General features: G+C 41.4%; 1 protein-coding gene across 1 annotated transcript; it reads left to right on the forward strand.

The window, feature by feature from the left end:
* CUNH16orf87 (chromosome unknown C16orf87 homolog) lies at nt 1–12,166 on the forward strand. Its single transcript, XM_027889858.1, has 4 exons — nt 1–142; nt 3,728–3,824; nt 5,928–6,110; nt 11,623–12,166. Exons 1-4 carry the CDS (start codon nt 77–79, stop codon nt 11,739–11,741), a joined length of 465 nt encoding a protein of 154 aa, XP_027745659.1. The 5' UTR covers nt 1–76; the 3' UTR covers nt 11,742–12,166.
* The last annotated feature ends 910 nt before the right edge of the window (nt 12,167–13,076 follow it).

Genomic DNA, 13,076 nt, shown 5'->3' on the forward strand with positions numbered 1-13,076 from the left:
TCCCACCGCCGGCTCCTCCCGGGCGGGCGGCGCTCCGGCCCGGGCAGTGTCAGTCACAGCCGCGGCAGCAGCGAGCATGTCCTCCAGTAGGGCCAAGAAAGTGAAGATGGCCACCAAGTCCTGCCCGGAGTGCGACCAGCAGGTGAGCGGCCGCGGGCCGGGCGCGGCGGTCTGGGAAGGGAGGACGCGGAAAAGCGTCTCGGTGCCGCTGCGAGGCGGCGTCTGTGCGAAACAAACGATTGCTGCCTTTTGCGGCTTCCTGCGTGGACTGTGGATTACACACCGCGTCCCCCTTGCAGGGTAGTGTGGTATTTACGTTGCGGTGAAGCCCCTCGCAGTTCCGTGCGACCCTTGTTGTTCGTGTGCCCGTGGGGCTCGGTGAGCGTGGGGCTCGTCACAAGCACAATGAGCTGGGTGATTTATATAATGCAGTTTTCGCCCTTTTGGGTGCCTGGCGCGCCCGAGGCTGGGCGTTCGGCGGGGCTGTTTTCTCACGGGGCAGTTCGTGAGCAGCGAAATCGAGCCCCTTGCTGCGCTCCCTGCCCTGCAGCCCGGGGGTCCCGCTGCGGGTCCTGCTGTGCCACAAAATGGAGCTGCTCCCGCTCCAGGGTGGCAGCGGCCGCCTCGCTCCGCTGCCGTGCCGGGAGCTCGTCCCCGTTCGCCGGGAACGATGTGGCTGTTCAGAAACAGGCCGGTCGGTTCCAGCGGAGCCCCGAACAATAGCCCGGCGCTGCAGAAGCGGCCGTGGGGCTCGGCGGAGGGGCAGAGCCTGTCACATGCGGTCATGGGAACCGCGCTGCTCCCGTCCGACCCTGCACACGGACCGGGACACGCTCCTTTAGCACCACTTTAAGGAAAATAATAACCTCATGCCATTTTTCTTTACTTAAAAAAATAACAACAAAAAAAATCCTATTATTGGTTCTGACTTGCATAGTTTTTCCAGTGTTTCTACTCCTGCTGGAACAGTTTGGAGTGCTGAGCTGTGTGTGGGCGTCCTTTCGTGTTTCAGCCAGCAGATGAACCACTGCAAATGCTCACGTTAGGCACGTCACTGAAGGGCTATTTCTGAGAAACAACTGTGTGCCAAGCTCTGGTTATTCAGTTGGTGAAAGGAGAAGTGAAAATGAGTGAGAAGCTATATATGAGAGTGGGGGGGGGTTGGTTGTTTTTGTTTGTTTGTTTATTTCTTTTTTGTTTTATTTACTAAATGTAGTGAATGTCAAACCAACAATAGAAAGGGCAAGTAAGCAAACACTGTAGGCTTTTTAGGCTGATGTGATAACTTTCACTTTTGTTCTGCACTTTAAAACACATGATAGGCATATGTCAGTGTAGATTTTGTGTTAGCTACTCTTCTGTGGCTAATATGGAATTTATGTGCATATATGTCCTGCCCTGGCACACACTGCTCACAGGACTTTGTTTTTCACTGCTAAATATTTGAGAGGGAAAAAGAAACTAAACCCTACAGGACAGGTCGCCCTTTGCAGAGCATGGGGAGGCTCTCATGTGACTCTTCAGTGGTTGTGTCCTGTAGTAATCTTTCTTAAATTTTTCCATACGCTAGGGCCTTGCATTTGTCTCTGATTTCTTAACTAGAAGTGGCGAGCATGGAGATATAAGGCAGCGACAATTATTGGAGTATAATGTTGAGTAAGACTTCCTAGGGCTTAAAACTTTTTTAATTGTAATTTAGATGATATATCATTGCCAATGATATTTTCACAACCAAAGCACAACCCCATTAAACTGGGGAGCCTGAAGTATTTACAGTCAATGAGAGGAAATAATTATCACTTCTTAATTTAGTGTCAGGTAAAATTTCCTGTGTAAGGAACTGAATTTCTTTTTGGTTAGGAAGATGTTAGACAAAGTTACGTACTGTTTGTAGGACTATGTAGCCTTAATTATGGAGCAGGATGTTATCAGCGTAGGCCTTCAAAGGGTAACTGACACATTTCAGTGAATGAGCCCCTTCCCCCCAATCCCCACCCTGCTAATGGTGCACACACCTACATGCCAAACCTGTAACGTGAGAACAGAATTGTTCTGTTAGGTACAGTTAAGTTCGTTGAAAAATACTGGGTCTGTTCCAATTCCCTTGGGTGGTTTAGCCAAAATTTTTTTTTAAGCTGAGGCTGGAAACGTAATCATTGGAGAGACTCAAGGGTTCAAAAATGGATTTAAATGGAACTCCTGTATCACCTTAATACACACATTATCTACTAGACTGTGGACTTCAGTACTTTTATACTGACTGATAAATGAACAAGGAGACAAGTGTGCGTATAAGTCTGCTAAATTCTGAGCTTTAAGATTCAATAAACCTTTATTGGAATTGGTTTTATTATGTCAGTGTCTCCATAAAGGGAATGAAAAAGTCTCTAGTTGTGTAAAACCTGTGTCAAAAGTCTTACCTGTAAGCTGCTTGTAGAGTGAAATACAGGAGTTGGGATGTGCTGCAGAAAGCCAAATAATTTTTATTCTGAGTAGGAGTTAAGTTCCCCTTTACAAATTCATGTACTATATTGGCAGGGTCTTTTCTAGCCGGTGGAACACTGGAGGTTGGTTCTTGTCCATCTCTGGTTACGTTGGGCAGACAGTGGTGGTTCTGTGCTCCTGTTTGTTTCAGTGGACATTGGCAAACTTGTAGTGACCTGTCTTAAAGAATTACACTGGAGAAAGTCCCTCCTGCTTTTTCTCCCCCTCTGTCATGCTTCAACATGACTCGACTTTCATGTGTTATTTTAATCTCTTCCAGATCTCTGTTTAAACTTGTTTTGATTTGTGTTTTCAGTCTTAAACCTAACAAAGCAACATGATGTATTCCTTACTACTTTTAAAAGATCTCCAAAGATCTTGGCATTAAGGTAATGAGGGTTGTAGTTTATCAGTGTGGCTTTTTAAAAAATTGCTCTGAGATTTTTTTTTTTTTTCATTTTTTCATATTAAATGTGGCATTTCTTGTTTTACATTGTCATATTCTGGGGGAACACACTGCTCCTGTCTGCTCAGCTGATCAGGAAAAGCCCTGTATTCTCTCAAACTCTTGGGCCTGCAGTCGGTTTTTGACTGGCTGTGGTGAGTTATTTGCATTTTGAATTAACAAGGTCCTTCTGTAGCCACCCGGCCTTGTCTCCAGCTCTGGAGCAGTGTGGTACAAATGCATCTGTTTTGCTTCGGGCTCTATTGTGCCTCCTGTTTAAAGCTGCTCCTGCTCTCTAAAGGAGCTGCTTTCAAATGCTTCTGAAAGTGAATGTATTCTGAATGCGCTGATGGTTCTGATAATTATTTTTTAAAAATAAATAGAGGAAGCACAACTGGAAGTGTCTGACTGATTTGGCTGGTGATATTTGAGAGCTCTGAAGAGAAATTGTATTTCTATTTTAATTCAGCCTTCCTTTAATGCTCTCCACTTTCCCCCACCCCCTTCCTGCCAGCCTGGGGAAAAGCAGTGCAAAGCAATCACAACAGCTGTGCTGTTTCCAGCTTGGTTTTGAACAACTGCATAAAGAAAAGGCTTGCTGGGTGATTCACAGCATATTCTGGTTTTATTATCTTTAAATACAATTGTATAATAGTACAGGCCATAGTTTGCAGTACTGACTGAATTGGAAGAGTTATCTCTGCCAAATGTGAGTTCCTGGTGTGTTTGTTTCTTCATCAGGCAGGAATTTTGTCATAATTTGACTCTATCTGAAATATTTGTCTTTTGTTTTCCCAGGTTCCTGTTGCATGTAAATCATGTCCCTGTGGCTACATATTTATTAGTCGAAAACTCTTGCATGCTAAACGTTCTGAGAGATCACCACCCATCACAGGTAATACTGATGGAGGGGCAGGAAGGGGGCAACAGTTCTTTCCCCTTATTTATTGGAAGCAAAGGATCAAGTATTTTACTTCTCTGGATGAATTGACTATTGTCAGTTCACTTTCCCTTGAATTTGTGCATGGTAGACTTTGAATATGTTCATTTTGCTTGAATTTTGAGTAGGGGGGCAAAACTGGTATTTTCAGTCTTACTTTGTTTGCACTTGTGATGTTGGCATTTTCTCTGTGTATGTTCTAGCTGTGCACATTGGTGTCTATGCAAAAAACCTCATTACAGGAAGCTTTGTGTTAATCCTATTTCGAAGCTAAGTGTCTAGAGGTGCCAGAAGGATCTGATTTCAGAGTATGTGCTGATTGAAGCTGGGTGTTCTGAAAGTAAAAAATAAAATTGTTCATAACGTTTAATCTAAATCCAGGTGGGTCTTGCTTCTCTCTCCATGGATTGAATTGAAAAATAGTGTATTTTTTGTGTCCAACTTGTGTGTCAAGTGGATACAGTGATCAGTCAGTTGAATGTGCATTCTGGCATGAATAACATTCTTCTTCTGATCTTCTGATAATTTTTATCACTTCCTCCAGTCCTAGTAAGAATGAGTGAGAACAAGAACCTGCCGGCAAAGATGTATATTAAAAAAAAAAAACAACACCAAAAAAACCCCCAGCAGCATATCTGATCTAGAATGTCTGCTTTTTAAAATTGTCTACCAGACCTACAAAATGGGAGTTAAGCAGTTGATGTTTCGTATCCCTGTTTTGAAGGATCTTGTAGGAATCAGATGATATCGTGTTGATGACTTAACTTTCAAGGTGGAGGAGGTTGAGAAATGTCTGTGGTAGGTTGGAAATGTTAGTCAGTTTTCTTTCCTCTTCCTCACTTGTTGATCAAGTAGTTACCAAGTGAAGCTGAAGGCTGTAATCTGGTGGTGTAATTCAGCTTTGGACATAGGAAATGCACCAGGGGAGACAAAGTGAATATATACTGGGGGGCCATCCTGTAGGAAAGAGCTCTGGAAAGCCCTTTCACTGTGAGGGTGACCAAGCAGTGACCCAGGTTGCCCAGAGGGGTTGTGGAGTCTCCATCCTTGGAGATACTCAAAAACCTTCGGGACAGGGTCCTGACCAACTGGTTTTGGTGACCCTGCTTGAGCAGAGGCGAGGTTGGTGTCCAGAGGGTCCCTGAATACTTCAGCCTGTTGGTGACACTGTGAAATACAGCTTTTGTATTAACATTAGTGACAAGTTACACTGCTGTCCAGTTTGTACCCTGTGTCTGTACGAGATTAGTGGGATAACTGCAGCAAGAGAAAATCAGTTCCCCAGGAAGATACAGTAAGAGACTGTCTATGTCTATGTTGTTCTCATAAGGTACCTGCCACTTCTTTTAGGAAATGTTTCAGTGTTTTCCACAATACAGCTGCTGCAGAACGGTGCTGCAGCCTTGCAAATGTGCAGCTAATCCATGTTCAGTAGTGTGCTGTGGTCACTGTACTATTTTGGGTACCCAAGCTTATTAATTCATACTTAACCTCCAGGTGAAACTCATGTAAATACACTTTTTTTTTTTTTAAACTTTGGTGTGTAGGAAAACAATACCCCTGTCACAGCCTTGTCATAGGGGGACACCTACACCGTGTTTTGTGGCATTTACTGATGGCATCGTTGACTCAGCCTTTGATTTGTCTGAGCAGCAGGAATGATTTCGTTGCTATTGTCAAAAGAAGCTCAAGTGTTCTGGTGTTTGCCTGTATGATAAACCTTTTTTTTTTTGCTAGAGGACACAAATGCAGTGGGCTGTCTTGGTGGCTGTGGTGTGTACAGTTTGTGTTTCCATCTTGTTTGGGAAACTGAGCTTTTCGTGTACTAGCAAATATCTCACATTGCAAAATGCATTTGAAGCAATTGAAGGTTTTCACCTTGTAATCAAGAGGTGAAGTGTCACTCTGGATCTGAGCCCTTCGTTTCTGCATGGATGCCATGTACAGACATAAACATCTAACCACTTTAAGGAAAAAACATGGGGTAAGCACTAGGAATAAATTAAGAACAGAGATGAAAAGAACCCTGGATGATTTCATTTCTATTCCTTTGCACAGAAAACAAGAGTGAGGCCAAAAGGAGGAGGACAGAGAGAGTTAAGCGAGAGAAGATAAATTCTGCAGTAAATAAAGACTTAGAAAACCGAAAAAGATCCAGGTCTAACAGCCATTCAGATCACAGCAGAAGAGGAAGAGGAAGACCTAAAAGTGCCTCAGCAAAAAAGCACGAGGAAGAAAGAGGTATGAGAACTGGAGAAGTATTTTCACTGGGTTTTCTATTTGTATGAAGACTTTTTTTAATCAATAAACCATTTAACTAGACTAGTTCAGCTGATACCTGGTATCTTAACATAGGGTAGGGACTGTTTCACATCTGTAGAGGCCTCTCGTTTTGTGTTTCAGTGTCTGATGAAACAAACCACAAAGATCTAAATCTGTATTTTTAGCCACTGTGTCAAGTTTCAACATGTAGCTTGAAAGCCATTGGACTGAAGTGTTGGGTAGGTTTTTTGTTTTGATTTGGCTTCTATTGAGGTGCTGCAGCGTTATATCACAAGGACAAGCAATATAATGATGTCTGTTGTCAGAGAGGGATTAGAAGCACGGGATTGCTTAAAAAGCTTTAAGAAGGCCAAAGTAAAAAGGGCATCACTACTATGACCTGAATTTTGGTTCCATGTTTCTAGAATAACACTCTGGAGGAAAAAATGCCTCCTTGATTATTAAGGTTCCTTGTTTACCTGCTGGGTTTAGTCTTTATACAGCAAAGAGACTGTTACAAACCCCTAAGGGATGTAACTGTCACTTAAAATTTCTGTTGTTTTAAGAGCCCAATGACACTTCATTTGCTATCTGTGTTTTTGAAGATAGTAATTTGGGGCCTGAATTATGAATCTAAAACTTAACATGGACTTAAAAATGTTGGAAGGCAGGTAAGAGGAAAATAAGAAAACTTCACACAAATATGCAGAAGATATTGTTCTTAAAATTCCTGAACCCTTCAAGCCTATCTTGTGCTATAACTCAGAAATGCATTTATTTTTTCCTTTCCAACTTGTTTGTTAACCAAAAAAAGGATGCTAATCCATGCTGCAAATTCCTTTAATTCCTTTTCAAAACCAATTTTGACATCTCTGCTGTTTAATTCAAATGTTTTTTCTTAATGTTTCTTTCATGTAAAAAACAAGTATAAATTGGGATTTGGTGGAGTTTTTTAGTACTCTGGATGTGGAAAGAGGAGGTGGAATTTGACTTCTGTATTTTTTTTCTGGGTGGCAATTGTTTTGCTATAATAGGAATACACTGGTAATATCTAATCTCTTCACTGTTTTATGTGGCTTATTGATGTATGTACTTTCCCTATTTGTTATTGACCCAGGTTAGACTTTGTCAAGCAACTTTAGGATCCTTTCTAGGCATTTTAACTGCTGGTCTAGTTCACAAACAGCTTTGGTTTTAAAATTCCAGCAAGCTGCTTGGATTGCCCTATAAAAGTAAATCTTCTTTTCTGTCCCCTGAAAAAGAGGAAAGCAGTCAAAGGAGAAGATCCATTCTCTTAACACGTTTTATACTCTCCAAAGAGCAAGAACCTGACAGCATGAGGGATATTTAGAGAGCACATTTTCCTAATCAGAACTAGGCTGAGTGTTTCCAACCTCCTGCTGCATCCTGCGAGGTACAGTATGGCAGTGCTTTGAGGTAGAAAACTGGAGACAGAGATGCAGTGAGATCTTTGCATCAGAGTGTGTGTGTGTGTTTGTGTGGTGTGCATTTATCTTGGTGTGTTTTTTAAAGTTGAATCTCCCTTGGTAAGATTACCTTCATCTTTTCCTGCTCTTGCCATCCCCTCCACTTGTGGCCACTGCTACAATGTCTTGCTCCCCCTCTTCTGCAGAGCTGGTACAGAGCCTTGGGTTCACACCCGTTTGTCATTATCTTTGCTTCAGGACAGCTCATCTTATTGCTCAGGAGTAAGTAGGCTTAGAATATTTTCTTACTTCTGACTTATTTCTGGTTATGTCAGACTGTAATGTGTCACTGCGGTGATTTTGCGGCTGATTAAAAAAAAAGAAAAAAGTTATATATATATGGCTGTCATGGCTATAAAAATAAATTCAACACTGAACTCATCATTTTGTAAGTAATTACTATAAATCAAGTTAACATTGACCTCTCTCTTTTCAAGTCTCTCAGAAAATTGACCTAACTACTGTGTGTGAAGTAATTAGTGGGAATTTTAGAAATAGTCTTCTTTTACCAAACCTGCTACTTGATAGTGTTGTTTGCGTATATTAAGCAACTGTTTATGTATATTAAGCAACTTACTACAGTAAAGGTGATTGTTGTGTGAGTGATTGCTAGTCCTGGTATCAGTCTGTGTAGTGGTGAAAGTCAGCTCTGGAGTGCAAGGTGTCAGCTTGGTGTTAGACTTTATTTCCTTGCCCGTTGTTTGTTTCTGTGATATTTTGGGTACACATTGCTTGCCACTAGAGATTGTGCTGTCCTTCTTTCACCCCAGATATTTGAAAAGACTGCTTGCATAGGTGTTAAATATTTGGTGCCTCTTGGGCTTCTGCAATGCCTAATGCATTTGTAGATGGAAAAACAGGACAGAAAACACCTCAATTATAATAGGATGGAAGAGCAGGTCATTTGTCCATTTGAAGACCACCCAGCTATGAAAATTGTCTTCCTAAAGATCCCCATGGCATTTGTAGCTTTGCTTCTTTGCTTGCCATGCTCTTTCCGTACACAGTGTGCTTGTTTCCAGTTATGTCCGTGCCTTTGACTGGTTCTTTTGTGTCCTCTGTGACTGGTTCACATTAGAGCACAGAGCTGAAGGATTCAGCAACAATTAAGAACAGAAAAAGCAAAAAAGCTTTTTTAAAATGAGCTATTTTTCCTGCAGATTTAGCAAGAAGGAATGGAGAGGGAGGAAAGGGGAAGCTGATGTAGATTAAGGGGATATGGCAGAGTGCTGGGACCCAGAAAATAGTCCTGTCTCATGTTCCAGAGCCATTTGATGACCCTGGAAAATAGGAACTTCTCTCTGCAGTCTTAGCTTGTCGAAATTATCACTTGATTTGTTTGTCAGAAATGGTACAATATATTTTGAAAATAGAAACGCTTCGTAATAATTTGACTCTTGATATTGTTGCTATGGTGGTGTGTTCTTTGTTTCAGTGTGTGGGACTGACACACAGCCAGACCTGTTCCCAGGCTGCCCTGTTATCTGGGTACCAACCCTGACTGTATTAAAACAAACAAAACCCTTGTGTGCTGAAGGAAGTGGTGTTGGTTATTCTGCAAGAGGTTACCAGCAAATAAGACTCAGTAAAAAGGGTCTGTAGAATTACTAAAGCATACTTGTTACTTAACAAGGGATGAATCTTTTTATAAAGATATTTCAGTATCCTGATAGAACTTGAGCTGAAGTAAATTTTTTGGCCCAAATTTTCTTTTTCCAGTGTTTTCCAGCTGTATTACTCACACATTTGCTGCCCAGTGTGCACATTTGAAGTAAATTCCTATCTTGAGTAGTGAATCCTTGCAAAATTTGTGAGGGGGAGGGTCCCCATTTGATTTGTGCATATTCAGTTTTAAGGGCTGCAGGTATAAGGGGTTGCAGGAGATTGGGGGATGCAAGAGATGTGCTCCAGAAGGACTGACTATTTTCATCTCAATAACCTCTTAGTTGTACAGAAGCACAGTACCATTTTTGTCTTTTACTCATAATAGAGAAATGAGTCAAATCTATTCTCAGAGGAGACTGAAGTGGAAAGGTTTAACTGTGTCTGCAGAAGCCATGGTGTCCCATGAGCAGCCTGGGGTAAAATATTGTGCTGGTGCAGACTCGGCACTTGCTACTGCTGAGAACTGGAACTGCCCTGAGAATGTGTGAAGCTTACAAACCTTAATCCCTGATACTCTTAGATATTAAGATTTCAGTAAGATGAAGTCTCTCAGAACAAACCTGTCCTGTGAGGACAGGGAGGAAGGGCAACTAAAATTTAAAAAGTCCAAAATCTGTTAACAGTAGCCCAGGGGTGGTGGGAGGGGAGTATTTTTCATTTTGCTGGGTACCCACATATTTAAGTGGTGGCTGGATTTGGATCAGGAAGCATGAAAAAAGGGGTGGGGTTTAGATATGAAAATACAAAAGGTTAATGTGGAATAACCAGTGTGTGCAGTGTCTGTGGTTGGAACAACTCCCAGCATTGTTAATTTTTAAATGGTGAGAGGGAGGAAGTGGAGCAACCCAGACAGGGTGTACATGCAGGGACTGATTTGCCTTAAACTACAAGGCAGGACTTGCAATGAAACTCAGTTTCTAACTCATTTCAAACTCAGTACTCTAGAGAATATTGTCTTGCATAGCCAGGGAACCAACAGACAGCTTGTTTCTGCTGTTTCTGTATCAGTATTAAATCAGAACATGGTGGTAAAGGATTTTCAGCTTTCCTACTTAGTTTTTTAATGCAAGCATTTGATTTCACAGGGAAGGCAGTCTGTTGGAATTCTGTCCATAGCTGTAACACAAATGTGAAACCAAATCTAAAAATATTGTTAATGAATGTGAACCCATCGAGGGGTAACTGGGTGAGTAGGTGGAGATAGGAGATGCTGGGATCTTTTTTCCACATGGTGCTTTCCATTATTTTCCAGTGCTGCCTTGTCTTTCACTCTCTCCCATGCCAGTCCAGGTGTCTTGGTGGAGCAGTTGCCACATGTGTGATTGTGTTAGTGAGACAGAGGGCTCTGTCAGGTGAGCTTTATGTCATGGTTGTAAGTAATTACAGGCCACTGTGGAACCTGGGTTAGAGATGGAGTTCCACAGCTGGGCACCGACCTTAAAGCTCTGAATGCATTTCTCTCTTCTTTATGTCCACAAGCCTGGTCTTCTGCTGACAAAACTGTTTCTTTGTTAGCTTTATTTTCTAAATGATTTGTGTCAGCTACCTGTGGCTGGATAAACTGGGATATAAATACTTGTGATGTGGAGTGGGTGATATTTATGAAAGTGGTATTTCTGAAATCGTGTTACTTTACAAGATTTTGTGGTGTGACTCAGTTTACTTGAGCACTGCAGTGTGGAAATTTTTGATGGCTTCCTGTTGTGTGTCTGTAGCATTGAAGCAAGCCAACATCAGCAGAGGGGGCTCACAGGCTGTCATTTGCCCAGGGAGGTGTTAGCATTGTTCTCCAGCTGGGATAGGATGGAAAGGCTGCAGTGTAGGAAGTCCAGAAGTGTTCATGATGATAAATTGGGAGCCTGACTTCTGCCAAGTATCTGCTCTTTGGTCTTTGATACTGTAATTAAACTCTTGGGTTGCTTTCACTTATATGCAAAGTAGGGAAACAAATGTTGTGTTTAATGAGTATATTGTAAAATAACTTTGTTTTCTAGGATGTGAGGTGTTTATGTAAAATTAAAAAAACAAACCAGCAGAACCAAAACCACTGAAGGAACACTTGAATACTTGTTTATTGTTATATTAACGACTCATTCTTTTGTCATGGTTTAAGAACAGAAATTCAGTCATGCTTTTGGATGACTAATTCTGTGGCTCTTCCAGCGCCTTCGTGTGCCTCCATTGCTTCCTCTTCTTTCTCAATGCCTCGTGCAGAGGAGTTGATTGTCTGACTTCAATTCTACTACTTCACTCCACATAATTTATTAACTGCTGTGTAACTTGCATTAACTTGGAATAATGGAGAAATCTTCTAATAGTGACTTTTTTTTCTTCTACAGAGAAACAAGAAAAAGAAGTTGACATGTATGCTAACCTTTCAGATGAAAAGGCCTTCGTATTTTCGGTGGCCTTGGCGGAAATAAACAGAAAAATTATCAATCAAAGACTTATTCTGTGACTTTTAAGCACAGTGTGGTGCAGTTTATGCAGGATGGCTGGCAGATTGCCAAGGTGTCATGGACTCTTGGGAAGTGCGTTGTCTACACCAACAAGGACCATAGTATTTCCTGTTAAAATTCTGCTGCTGTTCTTGGAAGTCAAATTCAGTCTCTACCAGAAAGAAAGTGTTCACAACGCTGTGCTGTGAGAAATCAGGAAGCAGATGTGTTTTACGCCTTGAAGACAATTGTTAGACAAATGCACAGAGAGACTGCACCTATTCCAGAGCACTTCTCTTGAATTTGCTGCCAGAAATGCAATATTTTAAATATTTTCAGAAATAAATGATTTTCCTTTAAAATTATATATTTCAGATTTTTCAGCTATATTGCAGTTTACGTATGTACAGTTCGCATAACTTTTTAATAAATTGATATTCCAATATTTTATTGAGCTGGGAATTAAGTACATTTGTGATACTCAGGGTGTGTTGGTTTTTATCCTCTTAGAAGTCTGGTATTCATCCTAGGTATGACTTGAGACTTACATTTTTTTAATAGGTGTGATATAAGTCTGATAGGAAGAAAACTAAAGTGGTTTAATTTGGGGGGGAGTATTTTGTTAGCTTCATATTATGTATGAATTAGCTCTAGAAAATAATTCCCTGTTACGTGGAGCTGTTTTTTACAAGTCATATATACTTTCTGGGGTCAGACTCCTGAAGTTTAAGAGCTGAGCACTTGTTTTGTAACAACTATTTGCTGGTCTCTGCCTTGCCCAGCCGGTAAGTTCTTTTGCCACACTCTTTCTTAGGCCATTATTTCCTGGAGAGGGAGACAAGCAGGCATCAGGGATGTGGATCTGCAGTCAGCACCTTACTGCCATTGCCAAAACATGAAGATATGGTAGCTTGATTTACTCTCAGTAGCTCTCTTTGCCTGCCTTTTAAAAGCATAATTCTTCTCACTGTTGTGTTTGGACTGTTGACTGTAAACACCAAAGCAAAAGTCTACCTGAGCTGTTTTGGGGGGAAATAGGTTTGGGGAAGACGTTCAACAGAGTGGTCTTTGTTCAAGTGATGTTGTGCAACAGGAGCCAAAACTCTTCCTTTAGTAACTATAGGGGGGGTTTTGTGTCACCAGGAAAAAAACCCCAAAACCTCAAGCCGTGTAAAATCCTGTGGGAGGAGGTGTAGGAGGTAATTACATTCATAAAAATCTGATACACTGGGGTTTTATCACCTTTCATTCGCCCTTTTCTGGGAAGGGGAATGCAGCTAAACGGTTTTTAATTAAGTATTACTCATACTCTTCAGTATCCCATTACTTTAATAGTGGGAATTGCCGGATGAGGT

The sequence above is a fragment of the Empidonax traillii genome, unplaced genomic scaffold (genome assembly GCF_003031625.1).
Source record: "Empidonax traillii isolate 1590-97213 ecotype Southwest subspecies unplaced genomic scaffold, ASM303162v1 scaffold273:size739602, whole genome shotgun sequence".
NCBI lineage: Eukaryota > Metazoa > Chordata > Aves > Passeriformes > Tyrannidae > Empidonax > Empidonax traillii.